Below are 23679 nucleotides of genomic sequence, written 5' to 3'. Positions count from 1 at the left end.
GGAGAATCCGAGATAACAAAGTGAGGAGCTGGATGAACACAACAGGCCAAGCAGCTTACAGGAGCACAAGAGCTGACGTTTCGGGCCTAGACCCTTCAGAGAGGGGGATGCAAGTCTACTTTGTGCTTCATACATGGCCATGCAATGACCACATTACAAGTTGCAGGAGGGAGGGACTCTCACTGCTTGACTGGGGCGGCCAGGATGATGTAATGGCCCGGGGCGGCGCATGCGCAGTCGCCGGCACCGCTGGGGGAAGGTTTTGGCGAGGAGTCCGCCATGGAGTCGTACGATGTGATCGCCAACCAGCCGGTGGTTATCGACAACGTGAGTGACCGAACCCTTCTTTCCTTCCTCATCACAGCCGCTCCGCGCGGTTATAACATGAGAACGGTGAACTCCGATGGCGGTGTGGGAGGGTTTTGTTCTCTGCCCGGTCAGGGCTTCTAAACCGCCGGCCGCTGCCATGGCAGCAACCGCGCCCCAACTACCATTCATTGTAGGGAATTAAAGCTTAAAATTTCGCTGCCGGCTTTTAACTCCCTTTTTTTGCCCCTAGAGTCAAACTTCCGCCACCGTTCGGCGCTGATTGTTATCGCGGGTTTAAACCTGGCCCCGGTTACTCAAACTGCTGCGTCCCAATCCTCACCCGTTAGCGCCCAGGCGGAGCCGGAGGCCTAGCTCGCCGGCCTGGTTTTATAGGGCGGACTGGGCCCCGCCCCGCCGGGTCGGTGCTGATTGGTCCGTGCGCGGTAGTGACGTCGAAACTCCCCGTCTGGTTGGCCCAGGCCGCTGTCGATCACGACCCCGGGCGGAGTGCTTCCGGTTGGTTGGATTTGGCTGGAAGCGAAACATTTGTCTGAAGTGGGGAGGCTGGTTAGTGGCGGGAATTGCCCCTTTTGACACTGAAGTTGGAAAGATCTAAAAGCTAAAGGAAAGACTTGCATTTCTCTCGTGCCGTTTGGACGTTCCAAAACCCTTTACGCCGTTGAAGCACTTTTTCTCACGTTCAGAAATAATGCAGCCGATTCTATTTATATAATAAAACAAAGAACCGTCGATGTGGAACATAGAACCGTACAGTTGGAAGCAGGTTATTCGGCCCACCGTGTCTACACTGACCCTCTGAAGAGCATCCCACCCAAATCCACATCATTCCTGTAACCCTGCATTTACTGTGGCTAACCCACACCCTGGACACTGTTGGCACTTTACCATGGCAAATTCACCTTAACCTGCACATCTTATGACTGTGGGAGGAAACCCATACTGATACAGGGAGAATGTCCAAACTCCATACAGACAGTCAACCGAGGCTGGAATTGAACCCAGGCCCTTGGTGCTGTGAGGCAGCAGTATTGATCACTGAGCCACCTTATCTGAAACATAAACAGAAATTACTGGAGATACTCCAGTCTGGCAGCATGTTTCCACAGATGCTGCCAGATCTGCTGAGTTTTCCCAGCAATTTTTGTTTTTGAGCTAATTCTATTTAATTTGCTCATTGGATGTGAGTGTTGTTGAGTCAGCCAGTGCTTATTGCCCATCCCTGATTGCCCAGAGGGCAATATAGAGTCAGTAATATTTCCAGATGTCTGGATTCACATACAGACTAGACCAGGTCCAGGTGGCAGATTTTGATACAAAAACTGAAATTGCTGGAGAGGCTCCAGCAGTTCTGAAGGGACACTGGACTGAAAATGTTGCCTCTTTGCTCTTCACAGATGCTGTCAGACCTGCTGAGTTTCTCCAGTAATTTCTGTGTTGATTTTAGATTTCCAGCATCCACAGTTCTTATTTTAGTGAGTTTGTTTTTACAGCGATCGACATGGTTACCATTAGTCCAGATTTTCAATTCCTAGTGTTTTTTATTCAATTCAAATTTCACTATTTGCCCTGGTGGGCTTTGAACCCGTTATGCTGAGAACGTGAGTCTTGGATTTGGGAGTGCAAATGCAGCAACATTGACAATAAGACATAAAACGTAGGAGCAGAAGTAGGCCATTCAGCCCATTGAATCTGCTGTGTAGTATGAGAGGTCCCACTGAGCCATTATACTATTATCTCCCCTCAACAGGATTTCACATACTGTAATGTAATTATGATCAATTTAATGGCAGCAGGTAGTATGGCATTGTATAATTATTCCAGAGGTTCAGACTAGTTGATGACGTTACCTAGAATGGTGACGAAACGTCTGAAATCTAACCTTACAGCTCAGCGAGCAAACTCACATCCAGAAACTCAATCTGAGCTACAAATCTTCTCAAAACTCGCTAGTTCAGACTGGTTCTTCAAAGAGATGAGTTAAAATTTCATCACAGCTGCTGGGGAAGTTTTACTGCAATCAATCAATAAATACCACCACAGCTGTTGGAGAAGGTTTAGTTCAATTTAAAAATCTGAAATAGAAGTCATTTCTCTGCAATGATGATCATTGAACTACTGGATTATTGTAAAAGTCTGGTTCATTAATGTCCTCTTTTGGGAAAGAAAATCAGCTATCCTTACCGGGCCTGAGGGTTCATATATGACTTCAGACCCTAGAAAATTGGTTCATTTTTAATTGCTGTCTGAAATAGCTAGTCAAGTCACTGAATTATTCAAACCCTTGTGGTTGAAGAAGAGTAATAGCTGATGTTGAATAAGCGTAATAGCCAATAGACCATGCAGCATCTGCTGAGGCAATGGAAACACCAAAGATACTCACACTTGGAAATTCAGAGAGCTGTCCCCCAGACTAGGGAAGCAACAGTCTGGGTGTACTGATATTCATCAGTCATAGCTTTGCACCCAATGTCACAGATTCCTCCGTCACAATACACATGTAGTACCGACACACTTGCAATACAAATGAAAGGATGTCACAGTAATATACCATAGGTTGTAGGAGTGGAATTAGGCTGATTGAGTCTGCTGTGCTATTCAGTGAGATTTTGGCCGATCTGATAAGCCTCAACTCAACTTTCCTGCCTTTCCCTCATATATCTTGATTAAAAATCTGTCTTTCTCAGCCTTGAATTTTACTGACCCTACCTTGATAGCTCTCAGTGATAAAGGATTGCTCAGATTCGCTACTGTATGAGGGGAAAATGTCCCTCTTATCTCTGTCTTTAATGAGTCACCCTTTACTCTCAGATTATGCCTGCTGGTCCTAGTCTCTCCCACAAAGGAAAACAACCTCTCAGTATCTACCCTGAGGAGCCCTCTAGGAATCTTCTGTATTTCAATAAGCGTTCTTCTCCTCTAGACTCTGATAAGTACAGGCTTGACCTACTCAATCTCTCATTAGAAAATCCCTCCATAAACCTAATGCATCTTCTCTGGACTGCCTCCAAGGCTAGTATGTCTTTCTTTAGAAAAATCTATTCAAAGTATCCTAGATGTGGTCTGGCTAGTATCATGTACAATTTTAACAGGACATCCTAGTTTTTAGACACAATTCACATTGAGTTGAAAGCCAGCGGTTACTCTGGTCATCCTCAGTATTTACGCTCAGTCCGATTAAATGTCATTGCATTGTGGACAAGAAAACCTCCTGCCAATTACCACCTGTAATCTTTCCTCTGGGTGCATCAAAGTTTCAGTTTGGACACTATTTGGAAGAAGCATTGGCATAGCAAGGGCACACAGTATTCTGGCTAAGGAACTTTAATGTCTGTCAGTGAGTAGCTTATTAACTTCAGTATTGACTAATGTTCCCTGTACATTGCGCAGCTGTGCAGCTGGTTGTAGGTTTCACACATGCAGTTGGAGTACCGACACATTGGAGTGGCCAGCACAGAACTCCTGTAAAGGCTTCACATTGAGAGATTGTACCATTGTGTTATGTAACAGTACCGCTGTACTAAATGGGATACATTCAGAATCAATTCGGCTGCTGAAAAGTGGGCATCCATGTGCTGTGGGCCATTGGAAGTAGCATAATTGTGTTTAACCATAATCTGTAACCTCATAGTCTGCCAAGAAGTTCGCTTTTTGGTTATCGCTGAGCCAGGGCAGCAACTTTGGCTCAATGAGGAATGTAGGACAGTGTGCCAGGAGCAAGTGGTGATGCTATTGACTGTCAAGGGAAGGTGCTTAGACTGTCTTTTTCAAGATGACAGTTGTGTAGCTCCTGTCTGACTCTAATGTTAATTCCCACTTATCAACCAAGCTTCATACCCGTTCTCACCATTGTTGTATGCTACATGTGAATTTTAGTTTTTTTTAAACTCAAGATGAGAATGTCACTGTATCAATATTTGTAACTATCTTACATGCCTGCTGAGATTTGATTGAAAATACATTTTGCAGCAGCGTATTTTCAATTAATTTCATAGTAAATGTGTAGTTTCTCTGTATGAAATTGACATTTTCATTTTAATTTTGGAGGTGGTCTCCAGCAGTCACATCCATTAGGAATTGAGTGGATACTGACCTTTCAATAAGGATCTTTACAGCCTTCATAGGGAAAAGATTTTCATGGCATAATGATACCAGAATTTAAACATAGACATTAAAATTTAAGAAGTGCTAGATTTCTACTTAGTTTTTATTGGCTATTGTTATGAAGCTCTCAGTTATACATTACTCTGTCCTGAAATGGGACACTTTATTATCTCAGTCCCAGTCCAAATCTTCTTCCCTCCCAATGCATTCCCAGCTTCTAATCTCATGATTCACTTGCAGTGTAAGGTTATTCTGGAGATTCCTTCCTCCACTAACCTCTTGCTTGATTTCTGTTTTACGAATTGTAGTCAACATTTACTCTCTTTCACCCAGTTTAAACTAAAGTGGTGGGGGGAGATGTTAAACTGTGTGAAGGAATAAAAGTGGTCGAAATTAGGATGAAAATTTAAAATAGGACCATGGTACAAAAAAGATATAAAAATGTTAAAAGGGAAAATATAAAGGTATTATTTTTGATTACACAGAGCTTTCACAATTAGAGAGATAAATTAATAGCTCAAATAGTTGCAAATGGTATGATATGATTAGAATTACAGAAACATGACTATAAAGTGATCAAGGCTGCGAACTAAATATCCATGGGCATTCAATCTTTCGGAAGCACAGGCAATAAGTAAAAGGAGGAAAGGAGGTTCAGCAACATTGTTAATGAAAGATTAAATCAATGTAATGGTTAGAAAGGCTCAGAAAGCCTTTCTTCAAGATGGTGGCGGTGGTGTACACGGTATCCGAACTCTTGTGCCCAGGGCTTCTCCAGGCCCTGCAGCCATTTCATGATATCCTGTGTAGTGAATTGGCTGTAGACTGGTTTCAGTGATGCTGGGATCTGTGGACCATACTGAGATGGATAATTCACTCAGCAGTTCTGGCTTAAGATTGTTACAAATAATTCAGCCTTTTCTTTTACACTGATGTGCGGGTCGCCTCCATTGTTGAGAATGTGGACATTTGTAGAACCTCCACCTCCAGTGAATTGTTTAATTTTCCACCACCGTTCACAGCTGGATCTGGCAAAGTTGCAGAGCTTAGACCTGATCTGTTGATTGTGAAATCACCTAGCTGTGTCTACCATTTGCTGCTTATGCTGTTTGGATGTGAATGGACTGTTTTTAACTTCACCAGGTTAACACCTCAGTTTTAGGTATGCCTTGTACTTCTCCACCATGACATGGACTTTTCATCCATGTAGAAATGTTAATTAGCCAACCTATCAGCTCCCAACTCCATTCTATCTTGGAATTCAGTAGGCAGTTTAAAGAATAGCCATTTCTAAAATCTGATATTCCTACCTGTGAGACCTGAGACTAACAATCTGGAACTAACAAAGGCAGCACAAATGTGGTTGCCATTGTCTAGAGGTGTACCTTGCACCTTTGTTCCAAATCAACAATTTGGACAATTTTAACACATGCTATTATCAGGTAAAACCAGAGCAGGCTATGTGATCTCCTTCAGTCCACCATTTTTCCCTAAATTAAACAGATATCCCAAAATATAAACTTATAAACTTTGCATTTGTGACATTTTGGATGTAAGCTATATGAGCAGGAGTGAAATATCCATTTCCTTGAGCCTTTGCCATCAGTAAAGATCATGGCTGACCTTCGGCTTCAACTCTGTTTCCTTCTCACTGAAGTCTATGTAGTCCCTTATTCTGCTAGAATCCAAGTATTTATCTTGGTCTTGAAAGCATCTACAGCTTTCCAGGGTGGAAAAGTCTAAAAATCTCAATCCTCTGAGTGAAGTGAATTTCTCTTCATCTCAGTCCTAACTATCTGATTCTATCCTGAGATAATGACCATTTTTAGACTCTTTAGCCAAGGAAAATTGCCTCTCAGCATTTATCCTGTAAGAATCTTGTAGATTTCAAAGACCACACTTCTTATTCTCTTAAATTGTGAGAGACATGAAGAGAAACTAGAAGTGTAAGATAAGGAATCTTTTCACATGGTACTGATATACATGCTACGTATTCTTCTCAGGGCAGGCAGTGTTATGACTGGATGACTTCTGCTGTGTTCTTCAGTTACATTGATTAAGAACACTGCATACGTAGCTGGTGGTGCCCTCGGTATCTGGGAAATGAGTTTGTTTAGTGCTGCGAAGTACATAAACAAATTTTTCCCCTATAGCATGAGATTATGTGTCTCTAATGAGATAGTTAGTGCCAGCACAAACTCAAATGAAGGAATGGCCTTCTGTGCTAAAATGTCGTCATATATTTGACTAGTTATGTTTCATGTAGAAGATGTAGTGAACTCTTAAGGTAGATCCTATTGTTCAGCTATAACAACTAAGCTACAATGCAATTGATTGTGTCTGCAATTGTACCAAACTTCCCTTGGGGAACAGGGTTAGGCTGTAATTTGGAGTAGAGATGTATGGAGTAGAGTTTTGTGCCCCACCTACAATTAATTGCTATATTAGTGGGATATAAAGAATGTTGTTTTCCTGTTTGAAACTGCTAAATATACTTCATTTGGTAGCAGAATTGTAATATCAGCACTTCCTTTGCTGATAATGCCAGGTGAGCAGTTCTTTGAAATAATGCTTTGTATTATCACCCAAAAATATCGGTATTAATCTTTTACATTATGTTTGGCATTCCCGAACAAAAGCAGTAGGAGTATACTTGAGAGGGAAATCAGGAGAGCAGAAAGGGACATGAGATAGCTTTGGCACATAGGACTAAGGGGAATCCAGAGGAATGCTACATATCCATTAAGGACAATGGGTAACAAGGGAAAGAATAGGGCCGCTTAAAGATCAGTAAGGCTGCCTATGTGTGGAACTGCATGAGATGGGGGAGATAATAAATGAGTATCATTGTTTACTTTGGAGAAAGATATAGAACGTGGGAAAGTAAATAGTAACATCTTGAAAATATCCGTACATAGAGGAGGCAGTGCTGGACATCTAAAACGCATAAAGGTGAAAAATCCCTGGGACCTGATCAGGTGTACCCGAGAGCTGGGCCCCTTGCAGAGATACTTGTATCATTAATGGTAGGTGGGGCACAAAACTCTACTCCATATATCTCCCAAACTACAGCCTAACCCTGTTCCCCAAGGGAAGTTTGGTACAGTTGCAGACACAATCAATTGCATTGTAGCTTAGTTGTTATAGCTGAACAATAGGATCTACCTTAAGAGTTCACTACATCTTCTACATGAAACACAACTAGTCAAATATATGATGACATTTTAGCACAGAAGGCCACAAGTGAGGTGCCGGAAAACTGGAGGTTGGTTCCACCATTTTAAAAAATGTGATAAGGAGAAGCTGGGGAAATATAGACCGGTGAGCCTGACATTAGTGGTAGGTAAGTTGTTGAGGAAATTCTGAGGGACAGGATTTACATGTATTTAGAAAGGCAAAGACTGATTAGTCAACGTGGCTTTGTGTGTGGGAAATCATGTCTCATTAATTTAATTGAATTTTTTGCGTAACGAAGAGGATTGATTAGGGCAGAGCAGTGGATGTGATCATTGTGGACTTCAGTAAGGTGTTCGACATGATTCCTCAGGGTAGACCGGTTAGCAAGTTTAGATCACGTGGAATACAGTGAGAACTAGACATTTAGATGCAGAGCTGGCTCGAAGGTATAAGACAGAGGATGGTAGTGGAGAGTTGCTTTTCAGAATGGAGCCCTGTAACCATGGTGTGCCACAAGGATTGGTGCTGGGTCCACTGCTTTTTGTCATTTATATAAATGATTTGGATGTGAATATAAGAGGTATGGTTAGCAAGTTTGCAGATGAGACTAAAATTGGAAGCGTAGTGGACAATGAAAGAAGGTTACCTCAGACTAAAACAGGATCTTGATCAGTTGGGCCAATGGCCAAGGAGTGGCAGATTGAGTTTAATTTAGATAAATGTGAGGTGCTGCATTTTGGAAGTGCAAATCAGGACAGGACTTATACACTTAATGGTAAGGTCCTGGGGAGTGTTGCTGAATAAAGAGACCTTGGCATGCAGTTTCATAGTTCCTTGAAAGTGGAGTCACAGGCAGATAAGACAGTGAAGAAGGCATTTAGTATGTATGCATTTATTGGTCAGTGCATTGAAAATAAGAATTGGGAGGTCATGTTGCAGCTGTACAGGACATTGGATAGGCCACTTTTGGAATACTGTGTGCAGTTCTGGTCTCCCTGTTAAAGGAAGCATGTTGTGAAACTTGAAAGGGTTCAGAAAAGATTTACAAGGATGTTGCCAGGGTTGGAGGGTTTGAACCACAGGGAGAGGCTGAATAGGCTGGGACTATTTTCCCTGAAGTGTCGGAGGCTAAGGGGTGACCTTCTAGAGGTTTATAAAATCATAGGGCGCATAAATAGGATAAATAGCCAAGGTCTTTTCCCTAGGGTGAGGAATAAAAAACTATAGGGCATAGGTTTAAGGTGAGATGGGAAAGATTTAACTTGCCCCTTAGGTCCCTTTTTTCACGCAGAGGTGGCGCATGTATAGTATGAGCTGCCAGAAGAAGTGGTGGAGGCTGGTACAATTACAGCATTTAAAAGGCAGCTGGATGGTTTTATAAATAGGAAGGGTTTAGAGGGATATGCGCCAAATGATGGCACATGGGACTAGATAACAAAGTGTGAAGCTGGATGAACACAGCAGGCCAAGCAGCATCTTAGGAGCACAAAAGCTGACGTTTCGGGCCTAGACCCTGTCTGATGAAGGCCTGCTGTTTTCATCCAGCTTCACACTTTGTTATCTTAGATTCTCCAGCATCTGCAGTTCCCATTATCTCTGAGCACATGGGACTAGATTTGTTTAGGATATCTGGTCAGCATGGGTTGGACCAGCAGTCACCCAGTATCTACCTCCTAATTCATAATCCCAGATAACAGGAGCATTTAGAGAGAATGTCAGTGTTTATTCTTCCTTTCACAAAATTTGAAGAATACTGGCCTCATTGCCACTTCTACAAGTATTTTTGAAATGTAATCAACCATGTCAAAAAGTTTGCAACGATTATGACAACAAGGCCCTTTCTGATCAAGGGGTTCAAGTGCTGTCCTTACATTACTTCAAACACACTCAATCAGTTTGTTTTGTAGTCACCAGTATTATGTAGGAAATTGTAGCAGCTAATTAATAATCAGCAAATGGGATGGATATGTTTTTGGTGATGTTTGTTGATGAACGATTGCTGCCTAACACCAGGGATGGTTTGTTTCTTTTAGAGCAGTAGTATAAGATTCTATGTATTTTTCATATCATTATCATGATAACACCTCCAACAATGTTGTTTTATGATAATATAATCTGGATTATATGCTACGGATTGGTTGGATGGGAATGTTTCAACACAACCTTCTGACTCACATTAACTGTCAATCTTATTTTCATGGTAATAGTCTTCTGAGTTAGAGAAGTGATTTCAAGCAATACTTCAGAACTTGAATACATAATTCAGGGCAGTGCAGCACTGAGGGAGTGTTGCAGATTAGGAGGTGGTATCTTTTGGATGTTAAACTGAAGTTAATATGCCATCATTGGTAGATGATAAGATCTTATGGTACTGTTTGATGGAGAACACAGAGATTTCCTGTGCCTTGGCCAATATTTATTCCTCGATTGACCTCATTGAAAACAAACTGTCTTGTCATTAACCTCATTAGTCTCAAGTGTTTATATGATTCAACAGATACATTTCCCTGCAGTACAATAGTGACTATACCTCAAGGGCGCTTCATTGGCTGTGAACCAGCACTATGAAAACTGCTACTTAAACCGTTTCCATCTAGAAAACTGCATTGAATAAACATACAGCCAGCTGTGATGCGGAGCGACTCTTGGGAGAAGAGAGAGTCCTGGGGCTTCAGTTTATGCCCCAGTGGAAATGAGCATGGAAGCAAGTGTTATGGAAATCCCTTTACCAGCCAAGTGTGGTGGGGCGGGGTGGGGGGGTGCGGGTGGTGCAGTGCTTCGGGCTGGCTTTGAGGCTGTTCCTGTCCGACTTCAGCTGAGTTGCAGACTGCTCCATGAAGGGGTTTCCTCCACAATGATGACCTCGCTTTTGAACTTTTTAAATATAAAAGTTAAAAGAAATTGAGTGTAGAAAAGATGCCTTCATCTTGAAACTGCACCTCCTTTAACTGAAAAGATACTGTTGCTTCAGTGCTGGAGGGCCTTCCATTAGTCCTTCAACTTCAAGAGCCCTTCCTTTGTCCTTAATTAGGTGACAAGCCCATCCTCTGGCTATTAATTGGCCAATCGTTTCTTTCAGGATGTGAGCTTCTGATCCTCATTTGACCTCGATATCAGTGTCTTGAAGCTGTGAGGAAAATCCGACCCCTTGTTTGAGCTACCTTGTCTGATTTAAGCAAGACAGCAGTTAGCTTGTGAAAATTGGCCAAAGAACCCTGTTGCTGAGAGGCAAATCTACTATAATACTTCTCATTTCTATTTCCTGATGCTTTCTGGTTAATGAATCTATCAGCGTTATATAAAGGCAAGATCGCCTTGCCCCGATGTCCCTTCAGTCAAATAGCATTCTGACAACTGTGTGGTGGTTGAGGCCTATGTTGGGTTTGGAAGAAATACCAAATCATACATCAGCAATATTTAGAAAGATAAAGGAGGAGGGAGTTGGCAGAAGAAATAAATGAGAAATTAATGTCACAGGATTGAAATCCTACTGTAGAATTGGTCTAAACAGGCGTGGTAGCAACGAATCTTGTTAGAAACATGAATAGCAGGCGAACAGAATGATAGAAACAGGGTGTGGGCAATAACGTATGGGTCTAAAAAAGGTAATTATGAATCGGCACAGACTTGGTGGGCCGCAGTGCCTGTTCCTGTGCTGTATTGTATCGCGTTATTGAATATTACGTTTTTTTGGGAATAATTCTGTTTTGTCGTTTCATTTTACTCCTTAGTGCTTTGGTTGACGTTGATTGGATAAGTAATTGCTAAGAAATATTTAAACTCCAACTTCATTTGTACTCTATAACGTAACAGTCAAGTCTGTTAATTTTCTTTTTCCTTATCTGTCACATCCTGAGAATAAGTGTATTCTCCCAATTTTAATTTTTCCTCATTTACTTTGCATTTTAAAAAAAACCTAACCAACTGCTGTTGATGTTGAAATAGTACAGAATCTTATTTTGGTTGGGATTGGGGTGTTGTACAGTTTTGACACACATACACCATTGCAGGAAGATTGTGAACCAATAGAAATAGGTGCAGTACTAGTGAAATCTTACTGCCTTTGTCTATAAGCAGAGTACAGGACTGTTTTTGGATCCTGCCTTCAATGCGTTAGGTGTTCCTGTCATCTGTAATGTTCTGGATGTTTTTGAATCAACCTACTCAGAGGTGTTATTGCATGCCTCTGGAACAGATGGGATTTGAACCTGGGCCTTTGCTCAAATTTAGGGTGAGATGTTAGCAAGGGACACTCCCACTGCACCACAAGTAACTCGTTAAAGGTACGAACTTGAGATATTTTCCTAAAGCCTGTTCAGAAGTGTTATGGCGCACCTCCAATGTGTACCTACAATGTGTAACTTGAACCTGAGCTTCCTGACTAAAGAAGGGACACTAGTTGGATTAACAAGCGTCTTCAGGGATGGTAATTCTGAATGCTAGTAAATCTGTATCGACACAAAGGCAAGCCAGAGCTCCTAGAAGCACCAGGAGAGGTGGGCACACAGTTGTAGGTACTTCAAGGCATTGCATTCTCTGAAGGTTTTTAAATGCTTCAAAATAAGCTATTGCAATTGCTGCACAGCCATCATTCTAGAAAGACAGATCTCTGGCATCTTCAGCTTTGAAGTCCACCGTCAGGAAGCTGCCTGTATGCATCTGCTCCAGTTTGGCTTTAGTAGGAGTGAAGTCTTCAGCAACCTGAAGGATCCCCGACAACTTTTGAAATATTCACTTCAGGACATATGATGTGTTCCTTCCTTGAATGATCATGTCAGAAGTGGAAGAGACTGGAATCAGCTACCCATCCAGCAGTGGCAGGTAGCTAACTATCCACTAACTGCATGCAAATTGATATCACTGAGAAGATTCTGTTTTTGGATGTTCACTGGGGTGAGTTGGGAGAAGAGTCATCAAACATTTTGATTTCCTCATTGGTGGTAGTGAAAGGATAAGAAATTATCTGACACAGATTTTCAAGATTTTACTTTGAATTGTAAATATAAATAATTTAGAGCTAAGAAACAGTCCGTTTGGCTGTTAAATATTTGACCTGATAGAGTATTTTAAAAATATTTTTGCTCTGTTATGATACATCATAAGAAAATAATGACTGATTCATTTCATGAATTCTTTAAACACTATGAACTGGATGTGGAATTTTCTGTTCCAAATGTTTGATGAATTAAAGTCTGTGAGTTGTCTTAAAAAAGGCATTAGATATTGCAGTTGCTTCACAAAGAGGAACTGGAAGAGATTGAAAGGCGTGTGGGATTCGCCTGGCTGGTTCATAGGAAAAAATTGCCAGTGCATATTTAATAGAATAAAGGCCTCTTTGTGTTGTAGTATTATAAGATTCTATGATTAACCAGTAAATAATTCATGCTTTATATGAGGTTGAGTCTAATTGCTTTGTGTTTACAATAGGTTAATACCGTCTTTAAAAGCGTAAAAATTTCAGAAGCTTGTGTTAACTGAACATGTTAATATTAAATACATTAATATTAATAACAGCATTGAGTTTAAAGCCATTGAAAGTTTTAAAATGTATCAATTACATGATTCTGGGAATAAAATTGTACAGAAATTATAAATCTACACTCCATTTATTACATATTGAAAATACACATTGGAGCTTGTGTGAGCCTTCGTCTGAATTTTAGGAATCCCACGTATTAACACATCGTATTGCATTGCTCCATTCCCCATTTGCCTGGTCTACATTTCTTTTTATTTAGATTTTTGTTTTGTAATGCAATCCATCTTCCTGCTTACTCAACCCAATTACTTATCTCTATTTGAGATAGTAGGAAATGCCGATGCTGAAGTCTGAGATAACAAGGTGTGGAGCTGGATGAACACAGCAGGCCAAGCAGCACCAGAGGAGCAGGAAGCCTGACATTTTGGGTCTGGACCCTTCTTATTCTTCAGCTTAAACCTTGGTGCCATTTGCCATCCAGACCTTCAATTCCATTCTCTGATTTCCATATCAAACTGTTAATATTAACATGTGAGATTTACCAATAATTTGTCGAGAAACTTAAAAATATACAGTGATTGCTAGCAATGCTTTCCATGTCAGAAGAAGTCTTAGGTACATTTATTATCATATTTTTGAAATTTATTTTGAAACTATTGTGCTATACAGATAGCTACAGAAAGAGGCTCTTTTGAAGAAAATAAATGCCTTTAGAGTTTCAATCGTAGAGAGATTAGTGTGTTATTGCAAGGTTTATTTAGCAGATTGTCACCATTACACCATTACCTCGGCACTAACTGTGCTTAAGACAAGATTTTTTAATATTGGGCAAATGCATCTTTTTGCATGGGCATTGCTGACTGGGCCAGTATTCCTAGTTGTCCCTAGTTGGCTTTGAGGAAGTGGTGGTGAGCTGCCTTGTTGAACTGCTGCATTTCATTTGGTAAAGGGATTCCCATAATGCCATTAAGGAGGGAATTCCACGATTTTGATGCAGGTTCATTTCAGTTTCTGGATGTTGATAATGGTGGGTTCAGTGATGTGACATCATTGAACGTCATGAGACAATGGTTAGATTCTCTCTTGTTGGAAATGATCATTGCCTGGCACCTGTCTGGTAAGAATGTCACTTGTCATTTGTCAGTTCATGCCTGGATATTGTCCAGATCTTGTTGCATTTGGGCATAGATTGATTCAATATCAAGAGTCACAAATGGTGCTGAACAATCATCAGCAATCATTCCCACTTCTAACCTTGTGATAAAGCAGCTGAAGATGGTTAGCCCAAGGACAATATCATGAGGAACTCCTGCAGAGATGGCCTGCAGCTGAGATGATTGACCTCCAACCACTATAAACATCTTCCTTTGTACCAGGTATGACTCCAACCACTGGAGAGTTTTCCCCTTGATTCCCATTGATGCCAATTTTTGCTAGAGCTTCTTGATGCCACACTTGGTCACATGAGGCCTTGGTCAAATTAGGAGTCATACCTGGCACAAAGGACAATGGACTCCCCATAGTCTGCCCACCATCTACAAAGCTGAATTCAGGAGTGTCGCAGAATATTTCCCATTTGCCTGGATGAGAGTAGTTTCAACAACGCTCAAAAAACTTGAGGCCATCCAGGACAAAGCAGTTCTCTTGATTGGTACCACATCCAAATACAATCGCTTCTTCCACCACTGATGCTTAGCAGCAGCAATGTGCACCATCTACAAGATACATTGCAGAAAATCACAAGCCTCCTTAGCCAATATCTTTCAACCCATGACTACTCCATCTTGAAGGACCAGAGCAGCAGATACATGGGACCAACACTACTGGCTGGTTCCCCTCCAAGCCACTCACCATCCTGATTTGGAAATATATTGCTTCAGTATTGCTGGATAAAAATCCTGAACTCACTCTCTAATGGGATTGTGGGTTTACCTACACGAAATGTACTGAAACACATCAAGAAAGCAGCTCACCATCACCTTATCAAGTGCAGCTAGCAATGAGCAATAAACGATGCCCACTTCCTGTGAGGTAAAATTTGAAAATGTGTTTCAAAATGATCATGATCTTCATTTGAGAAACTAATACTTGCCTTACATCTATATTAATTAAACAAAATTGGCAATAACATAAATCTTGCTTTAAAACTGCATGTCGTCCTTGAGCAAATGACCGATGCAGTGCAGGCAAGACCTGGTCTGGTTATGAGAAATCACGCAAATGGTGATGTTGAGGGATCTTGTCTGCTGTTATACAGCCTCGGGCTTTTGTGTTGTGCACCTTGACTTTTGTTTTGGCCCGTAAGGAACCTGTAGGACCAAACTTCTGAAGACTTGTGAACATCATGAACTTTTTCTTACAAGTCTTGATAATTTCCCACCTAGCAACTATTGAAGTTATGCATATTAAAAAGTAATTATAATTAAAGTGACTCCTTTATGTTGAATGTGTACTGGTAAATGTTGGAGCTTGCATTGTTCTCATTCCCCATACATCAAAACACAAAGAATCCCACAATGATTAACTGTTCTCAGCCAGAGTATCTAAGGAACAGGTAGTTCTTTACAGAGTGAGTCAGACTGAACTGCTTTATGCAGCTGGCTGAGGCGTCAGCCAGGAGCCTTGTGAGCAGACCTCACAGTCTGTTTCCTCTGAATATATTAAGTCCTCATTTTAATATAGTTTCACTTTAAATTGGTACAAGAGAGGCAAAGGCCTAGTGGTATTATTGCTGGCCCGTTAATACAGAGACCCAAGTAATGATCTGGAGACCCATGTTCAAATCTTGCCATGGCAGATGGTGGAATTTGAATTAAATTTTAAAAATCTAGAATTAAGAGTCCAATGATGACCATGAATCCATTCCCAGTTGCTGGAAAAACCCACCTGGGGGTTCACTGATGTTCTTTAGGGAAGGAAACTGCCACCCTTACCTGGTTGGGCCTACTCGTGACACCAGACCCACAGCAATGAGGTTCATTCTTAACTGCCCTCTAGAAAATTGGGGATAGGCAATAAATGCTGGTCGAGCCAGTGATGCCCTGTGCCCTATTGTAGCTTTTTACCTGTGTTGCTGTTAAGACCCAGTTGGGGTTCCATGCTGCGAAAGTACGAGTCCTGTAATAATTCATGTTTTTTTTAAATGCTACCACACATTGCTTTCCTGTACATAGAATATAGAGCAATACAGCGCAGAACAGGCCCTTCGGCTTTCAATGTTGCACCGACCTGTGAACTAATCTAAGCCCATCCCCCTACACTATCCCATCATTATCCGCATCCTTATCCAATGACTGTTTAAATGGCCCTAATGTGGCTGAGTTAATTACATTAGCAGGCAGGCCATTCCACGCCCTTACCACTCCCTGAGTAAAGAACCTGCCTCTGACATCGGTGTTAAATCTGTCACCCCTCAATTTGTAGCTATGTCCCCTCGTACAAGCAACACCCTTGCTGTAAATTAGGACTCCAAAAGTGAAAGATGCTAATGAGAGGCAAGATCAACTCTGACAGTAGTTTTTAAAAGAAAAACATGGACTGTAACAAGCCCAGTTTGAGGTTCCCTCATAGAGAAACAGCCAGAAGATTTCTGAAAGCCTATATCCCAATCTTGAACCCAGCATTTCATACTTTCATGAGATGTGGTTGGGGGCAAGCTGTCATTCATATGTGATTGCAGTGGCAGCTGGCTGTTTACCTGAACAGATCCTCCCACTCAATTTAGACCCTTGTGTCTGGAACCCAGAGTGTTGAAACTACACCATGTAAGAATTGGATGCAATGGTGGGATGAAAACAGGAGGAATTTTTTTTATTTTATTCTCATTGCATTTCTTTTGCATTGCCAGGGTACCTACTCCTTTGGAGTGCTGAGCTATCCTGGTGGATATGGTCTCAGGGCACTTTGAGGGTAGGGGTCAGGGATCTTTTGGGGCTTGGATTCATTGATCTTTTGGAAGGAGGAGAATCAGAGATCTTTTGATGGGGTTGTCAGGTGCCCTTTGGGATTGTTTATTACGGAAAAGATTGTGCATAAAAGGTGCATAAACCCTTCAGAACTACCCAATCTGCCAAGAGTTGCCCAGAAGTATGAAGAACTGATGAGAAATCTTGATGTGCCAAGAACTGTGAAGAAGTGACGAGACCATTTGAGCAGTTTCAAATCAGTCAAGAGCTGACAAAATGTGTTTTTATGAACAAAAATGCTTTTCTCAAAGGGTGTAACCTGCAATATAGAACTTTATTTTTTCCTCCTGTGTGTTTGTGCGCTTATACAGAGTAGGTGAGTTGGCATGGTAGATGAAGGGGGAAAGGGTGGTGGGTGGAAGTAGGCATTAAGTTTGTGTAACGGTATGGGAAGCCACAGGATGTACAGAAAGGCTTATGGTTTATGAGGGGCTAAGAGGGATGATTAGAGGGGTTGGGGATGGGGCATGTGGTGTGTTTGGGAGTGGGGCAAGAACATGAGGAATGATTTTTATTTCACTCTTTAAGATGGATTTTAGGACACTGTGAGCACCAAAATGTATTTTCCACCCAGTCCGCCCAAGGAGCTGTCAGCTACCCTTGCTGTTCTCAGTCTCCTTGCCCAAATCTCAAACAAACCCAGCTCTTCCCAACTGGAAATGGGAAGTGCAAAAGACATTTTTGGAACATTCCTCCCTTTGCACACCCTATCACAGAAAAATTGGGGCCATGTTATCTGAATCTCCGAATTGTACCCATTATCTCTGATCACAATTTTAACCTCACTGCGAAGCCTCTTCCAGGGATGCCTAACCTGAAGAAGTTACCCTCCTCCCTCCAGACCAACCTCAGGGAATCTCTTTCCCAAAAGCTCTGATGAAGGGTCTAGGCCCGAAATGTCAGCTTTTGTGCTCCTGAGATGCTGCTTGGCCTTCTGTGTTCATCCAGCTTCACACTGTGTTAGCTCCGAATTGTACTTTGGCTTTGAATTTCTCTATTCTTGAGTTATGTACCAGCATCTAGTAATAGCAAGTTAAGATTCATTTATGAATTTGATTAGAATTATCAACATCATCTTCTGTTCTTAAATGATGTGCCTGAATGTTTGGCACATCTGCATCCAATTTGGGAGTTACTTTGGTGTAATTTACACAGGATAGTGAAGATATGGAATTCAATTCCAAAATATTATTACAAATTGAAGACATTTTTAGAAATAATATAAAATAAACATAAATTCCTGTCAGTTTCAGGATTCTGATCATCTCAGTTGGGCATTTGATAAATAGATTTCTGTTTTAAAGCAGAGGTTCACAATGCAAACCTACTACATCAGTTGATAGAAAAGAAAACAGCAATCAAAAAATGTATAAGTTTAACAGCTGCTTCATTTGGCTAGTGTCCCAGTATGGTTCACAAAACAATGTACCAAAACCATATGTTTTAATATCATGAGATCCACTGTTTGGAGTTGAACTTCCTCTTAGGTTTAATTTCCTATTTTTAGTGCATTGAATAAATCCTTTTGGTGCTATTTTAATACATGCGTTAACCTGTGCTAATTAATGTGCTAAAAGTAGCAGAGAAAGTAAATTAAATTACACAATGTGCTACTCTCATCACATTACATGAACACAGCCACTGCCAGTAATCGAACTATAACCATCGATGCTTCATCATTATATTGTACAGTTCAAACTGTTCGTTGCACATGGTTTTCTGTGGGATTTTATTGAATCGGAGACTTATTATGACAGACTACCACTGTTTCAGTTACAATTTCCCTGTAATTCCTGCAAAAAAAATTGGAATTTGACGACTCTGGGGAGACTGTCAATATTTGAAAAAGGTAATTGGGACATGATTCCTACAACCCCAACTTTCATCAAGGTAGAGTATGTGTATGGACTGAAGCAGATCCCCACCCAAGCCCTGTACTCATAAATTTACCAGGTCCATTGTGAAGATAGGCATTTTCTAGTCAGTTGAAAATTTCCATGGAGTCTAGTTAGCTTGTGGCCGCTGGTCCTTTGGAGATGTCTTAGACTTTGGATGAGAGAATCTTTTGAAAGGTGAATAAAAAGGTCTTATTCTCCACGTTCTCTCACACCTTCCATACCTATCTGTGACCTTGTGCCTTAACCCTAGTCCTTCATATCCTGCATGCAAAGCTAAACCCCTCCCACCACCACCTCACATGGCTTCGTGCAGCCTCCATGCCAGCCTATGGAATTTCCATGCCCAAGCATCCAGTATAATTCTGTACGGAACCAGTGATCCCTTTTTAACAATATCTTATGGGTGCAACTGCATCAACGTTTTAATGCATGCTTAGGTTTTCAGTTCTGCAATTAATACTATAAAGGCCTAATTAATTGCTTTTACCACAGCCCTATAAAGGCATTAAGTTTTTGTTTTAAAAGTTAAGCATAAATGGCTTTCCTTAAAGCTTTTGCACACATAAAATTGTTACTACAAAGTTCGCTATTTCTTTAGAGATTATATACAGTGTGATTGGACATGGAAATGTCAAAGGTTGGCATAGAGAATATGAAAGGCTGGTTGACAGCGAGAGGTTTGATCAGGGAGCGGGGGAGAAAGGGGAGTGTGTGTGTGTGTGTGTGTGTGTGTGGAATTGGGGGGTGGAGATGAATTTTCTGTTTTTCTTCTTTTATTGCAATTCAGGTGACAGAGCATTAAGGCTGGCATTTTATATAGCCTAGCTTTGCACATCTCGAGATAGTAAAAACAGCTGATGCTGAAGTCTGAGATAAGGAAAGCTGACATTTGGCGTGGAGACCCTTTTACAGAAAAGGGTCTGAGGAATGGTCCTGACCTGAAACGCCAGCTTTCCTGCTCCTCTGATGCTGCCTGGCCTGTAGTGTTCCTCCAGATCCACACTGTTATCTGCGCGTTTCGAATCTGTTTCCCTGGGTGCTGGCCCAGTTCCATCACACACACAAACACAAACACACACACGCACAACGCCTACCCCCCCGCCCGGATTTGTCCTGACTCCTCTACATACTCTTAAAATGAAAAATAGCCTTCATTCCCTTTTCATTAATGCCGCTTGTGACAAGGCAAACAACATCTGTCTGGGAGTTCAGTAGCCCTTAATGTTAGGATGTGAGATTTTCATATTATGCCCACCTGAACTGTAGGAAAATGCCCAACTGTACATCCTTAGATTTAGATATTTTAAACTTGGGCTGTGTTTTGTGCAGACTTTTAAGGCATCTTGATATCATTTGATGCAGCTTTGCCAACTGATGGGAGCAGTTTGAAGGGCTGCATTAAGTGTAACAAAGCAAGAAGTAAACTGTAGAACATGTAAGTAGTTTGGTTAAATGTGATTTTTGCTGTATGGTATTGGATTGAACAAAGTAAATACCTTCAGTGATAAAATTGTAACCTAAAAATTATTGAAATGCAGAGCAGTGTATTGACCAAGCTTTCTTTCATAGCACCTTCCAAACCCACAACCTCTATAACTGAGAAGGACAAGGGCAGGCGTATGGGAACACCACCACCATCCAGTTATATTCCAAATAACCCAGCATCTGAACTTGGAAATTTATTGCCCTTCCTTCATCTTCATTGGGTCAAAATGCTAACAACACCTTCCCCACGCAGACTTACACAGTTCAAGAAGATGGTTCACTACTGTCCACTGCTTGAAGACTATGACTGTTTGGCTTGCAAGCAAAACCCACATCTTGCAAAACAATAAATAAGAATGAAATTATGATTGAATTACAAGCGGTAAATTGGCAAATTGCCTGAAGTATGCTGATTTAGTGAAAATAGTTGATGCTTTGTGAGAGCACAGATTTTCAAGTTGAGGCATAGGAGAGAATTAGATCATTCAATACCATTCTGTCTGATAAACCAAGAGCTTGGATTCAGTATTTATTAAATCATATGCATTTTTTCATTCAACAGCTACTGAAATAAAACAAAAATATCTGAAGTGGTGGTGCTATTTTCCATTGAGAAGCTGACACTATCTTTTGGAGACTAGGATGGAGTCGCTGGGATATTATCAATAATTGTAGAAGGTCCCTGAGGACATACCAGTAATTGCAGGGGCCCTGCAATTTGCAAATCTGAAATGTTTACTTTCGACATACATATTCAAATTTACACTTTCATTCTAGGGGTCTGGAGTCGTTAAAGCTGGTTTTGCAGGAGATCAGATTCCAAAGTACTGCTTCCCCAATTAGTAAGTACTGATCTATTATAAAGTATATGCTTTAAAAAATGATACTGGAGTCCTGTGACGTATGAACATTGCACAGTATAAAGTGGGAAGTGCCAATTCAGCACAAGCCACATTTTTCATATTCTAACCTCCATTTCTGTTGCCAAATCTGAAAAATCCATCACTTGATTCTCAACCAGCTCAATGTTAAGCTTTATAAGATTTTGTAGCGATAACATTCTTACTACTTCACATGCAAACAGAATTGTGGGCAAAAGTAATCTTTATGAGCTTTGACTTTGTAATTGGGAAGTGTTATTGTTAAAATGTAAATTTATTGCTGCTGGTTTTGTAAGAAAATACTGCTACAGGTGAAGTTCATGCTAATAATGATTCCCATCTCAGAACTCCCACAGTGACTCAATTTGCCAAAATGCCATTCTGACAGTGCCTCCCATAAAAAAAGGAAATGGATTGGTCATTGTCCCTGATGCTGCTAATTAGCCGTTGAACCCTCTGAAACTTAATGTTAGGTGAGACAAGGTTCGGAATTGACTGTGCGGTCCTCCATTGTCAAATGGCCTAGCGACTAAAGGTTCTGACTGACATCTGAGGAAAAGTCACTTGATTTGGATATTGCAGTCAATCATGTGTTTGGCTTTTTCTGCAACCAGTGGTGAAGGAAAGCAGATTAAACTTGGTGAGTTGACTGGAGAGTTAATCTCAGAAGTTGTAAAATTCAGTTTATTCAGTGCAGGAATATTAAAATACCAGTAGTAGAAATAATTTGTGTATGTTGAGGTACCAAAATCACGGTAGTTGAAATTACCCTGCTATTGCAAACAAATGTGTTAAGTATTTTCATAGTACCTTCAGATTTACCCTACCTGTGAGAAGTCAGCTTATTTTAATAAGATCTGGAAAAATGAATATATTTGGATATGGAATAAGCCTCTGATCAGGAAATCTTGAGCTTTGATATTTCCAGAACATGGGCTTGGTTTTCTGGTGTTGAAGGAATGTTCCAACAATCAACATAATTATTAATTAGAAGAATATGCTCTTGGGTTTTTGGAAGACATTTTAATATTCAGAGTTACACATAGAAGTAAAACACAATTGATCAGGTCTCATGTTAGCTTTCCCTACTCCGCAGTATTTATTGCTTCATTAAACTGTATCTGACAATTGTATGTTGAATCTCTTCATATTTACTTTGGGAATTTAGTTTGGATTGAATTGGTGTTCATTTGGTATTCAGACTAATCCTGGGCAAGGAATGGATAAATCATGTATTATAGTGGATAGTTAGGTGCCATTTTTTCAGCCATGGATGACCATTCAGTACTTATAAAACTTAGATTGAAAATTTATCAGATTGACATGTAACTGTTTCCTCAGAATATCTTGCCTAGTTTGAATTTATGGCTCAACTTTAGAAGCAACCTTGTTTTGGATGGAGGAGGGAATTTGTGACTATAGAGGATAAGAAGTTATGCATTTGACAATCTGGATGTCAGAGCTTTGATATTAATAAGCTGGGGTCCCTGTTCTAGCCTTAATGTCAACAGGGGTGTACCATTAATAACTTATTTACTTTTAACTTGCCCTGTGTACACATTAACAGAAAATACAAACTTCTACACTGCAAATGTCCACTAGACTGTAGGTGGGAATGTTTGTTACAATTTGCTTGACAGTCTGTCATGCAAAGCAGTTCCTGTGAACTCTCAAACATCACTTTTCTTCTCAAGCAAAGAGGAAGTGTGTGCTGGCTCACAGAATTTAGTAACTATAAAAAAATGGAAACTGTCCTCAACAGTTTAGCTGTAATGATTATACAGCACTGCTGAAGCTTATCCAATTAGTCCCTTTCCCTGTTACCCTCCAAATATTTCCCCTTCAGTCTCCTTTGGGAATTACTAATAAATCTGCTTCCAACATAATTTCAAGTACATACATTTCAGCATGCAGCATTTTGCTGTAGAAATATATTTTTCCTCATCTAGATTCTGATTCCTTTGCCTGTACCTTAAATCTTTGTCCTCTGGAAGACATGGCGTGGCAAAGAATGCAACTCGGCATGTAGTGCACTATCAGCAAAATAGTCATAACTACAGAATGAGTACAGGATGAGCCACTTTTGTCTAGCATGGAGAAGGCTAAGAGGTGATTAACTAATCTTTAGTTCTGAAGTAATTGATAGAAGAAGCATAAGTCAGATGTCTTCATTTCTGGGGAGACCAACATTAGCCAGAAATCTGTTGCATAGCATTCCATCCCTCTAAGGCTGAACCAGACTGTTCGCAACCTCAGTATCATAGTTGACTGAGATGAGATATCACACACGCAGTCGGTCCTTCCACGAGGACTACCTGCTTGCCTCAAATCTTTCTATTCTGAACTCTTCACTCATGCCTTTG

General features: G+C 40.7%; 1 protein-coding gene across 1 annotated transcript in view; it reads left to right on the top strand.

The window, feature by feature from the left end:
• Positions 1 to 212: 212 nt before the first annotated feature.
• LOC125462075 (alpha-centractin) overlaps positions 213 to 23679 on the top strand; it is a 58760-nt gene continuing 35293 nt past the window's right edge. Inside the window, 3 exon segments of the mRNA XM_048551585.2 lie at positions 213 to 248; positions 250 to 327; positions 21213 to 21277. Of these exon segments, the coding sequence (XP_048407542.2) occupies positions 213 to 248; positions 250 to 327; positions 21213 to 21277 (179 nt within the window).

The sequence above is a fragment of the Stegostoma tigrinum genome, chromosome 20 (genome assembly GCF_030684315.1).
Source record: "Stegostoma tigrinum isolate sSteTig4 chromosome 20, sSteTig4.hap1, whole genome shotgun sequence".
NCBI lineage: Eukaryota > Metazoa > Chordata > Chondrichthyes > Orectolobiformes > Stegostomatidae > Stegostoma > Stegostoma tigrinum.
The sequence above is the reverse complement of the archived record's forward strand: the minus strand, read 5'-3'. Positions and strand labels throughout refer to the sequence as shown.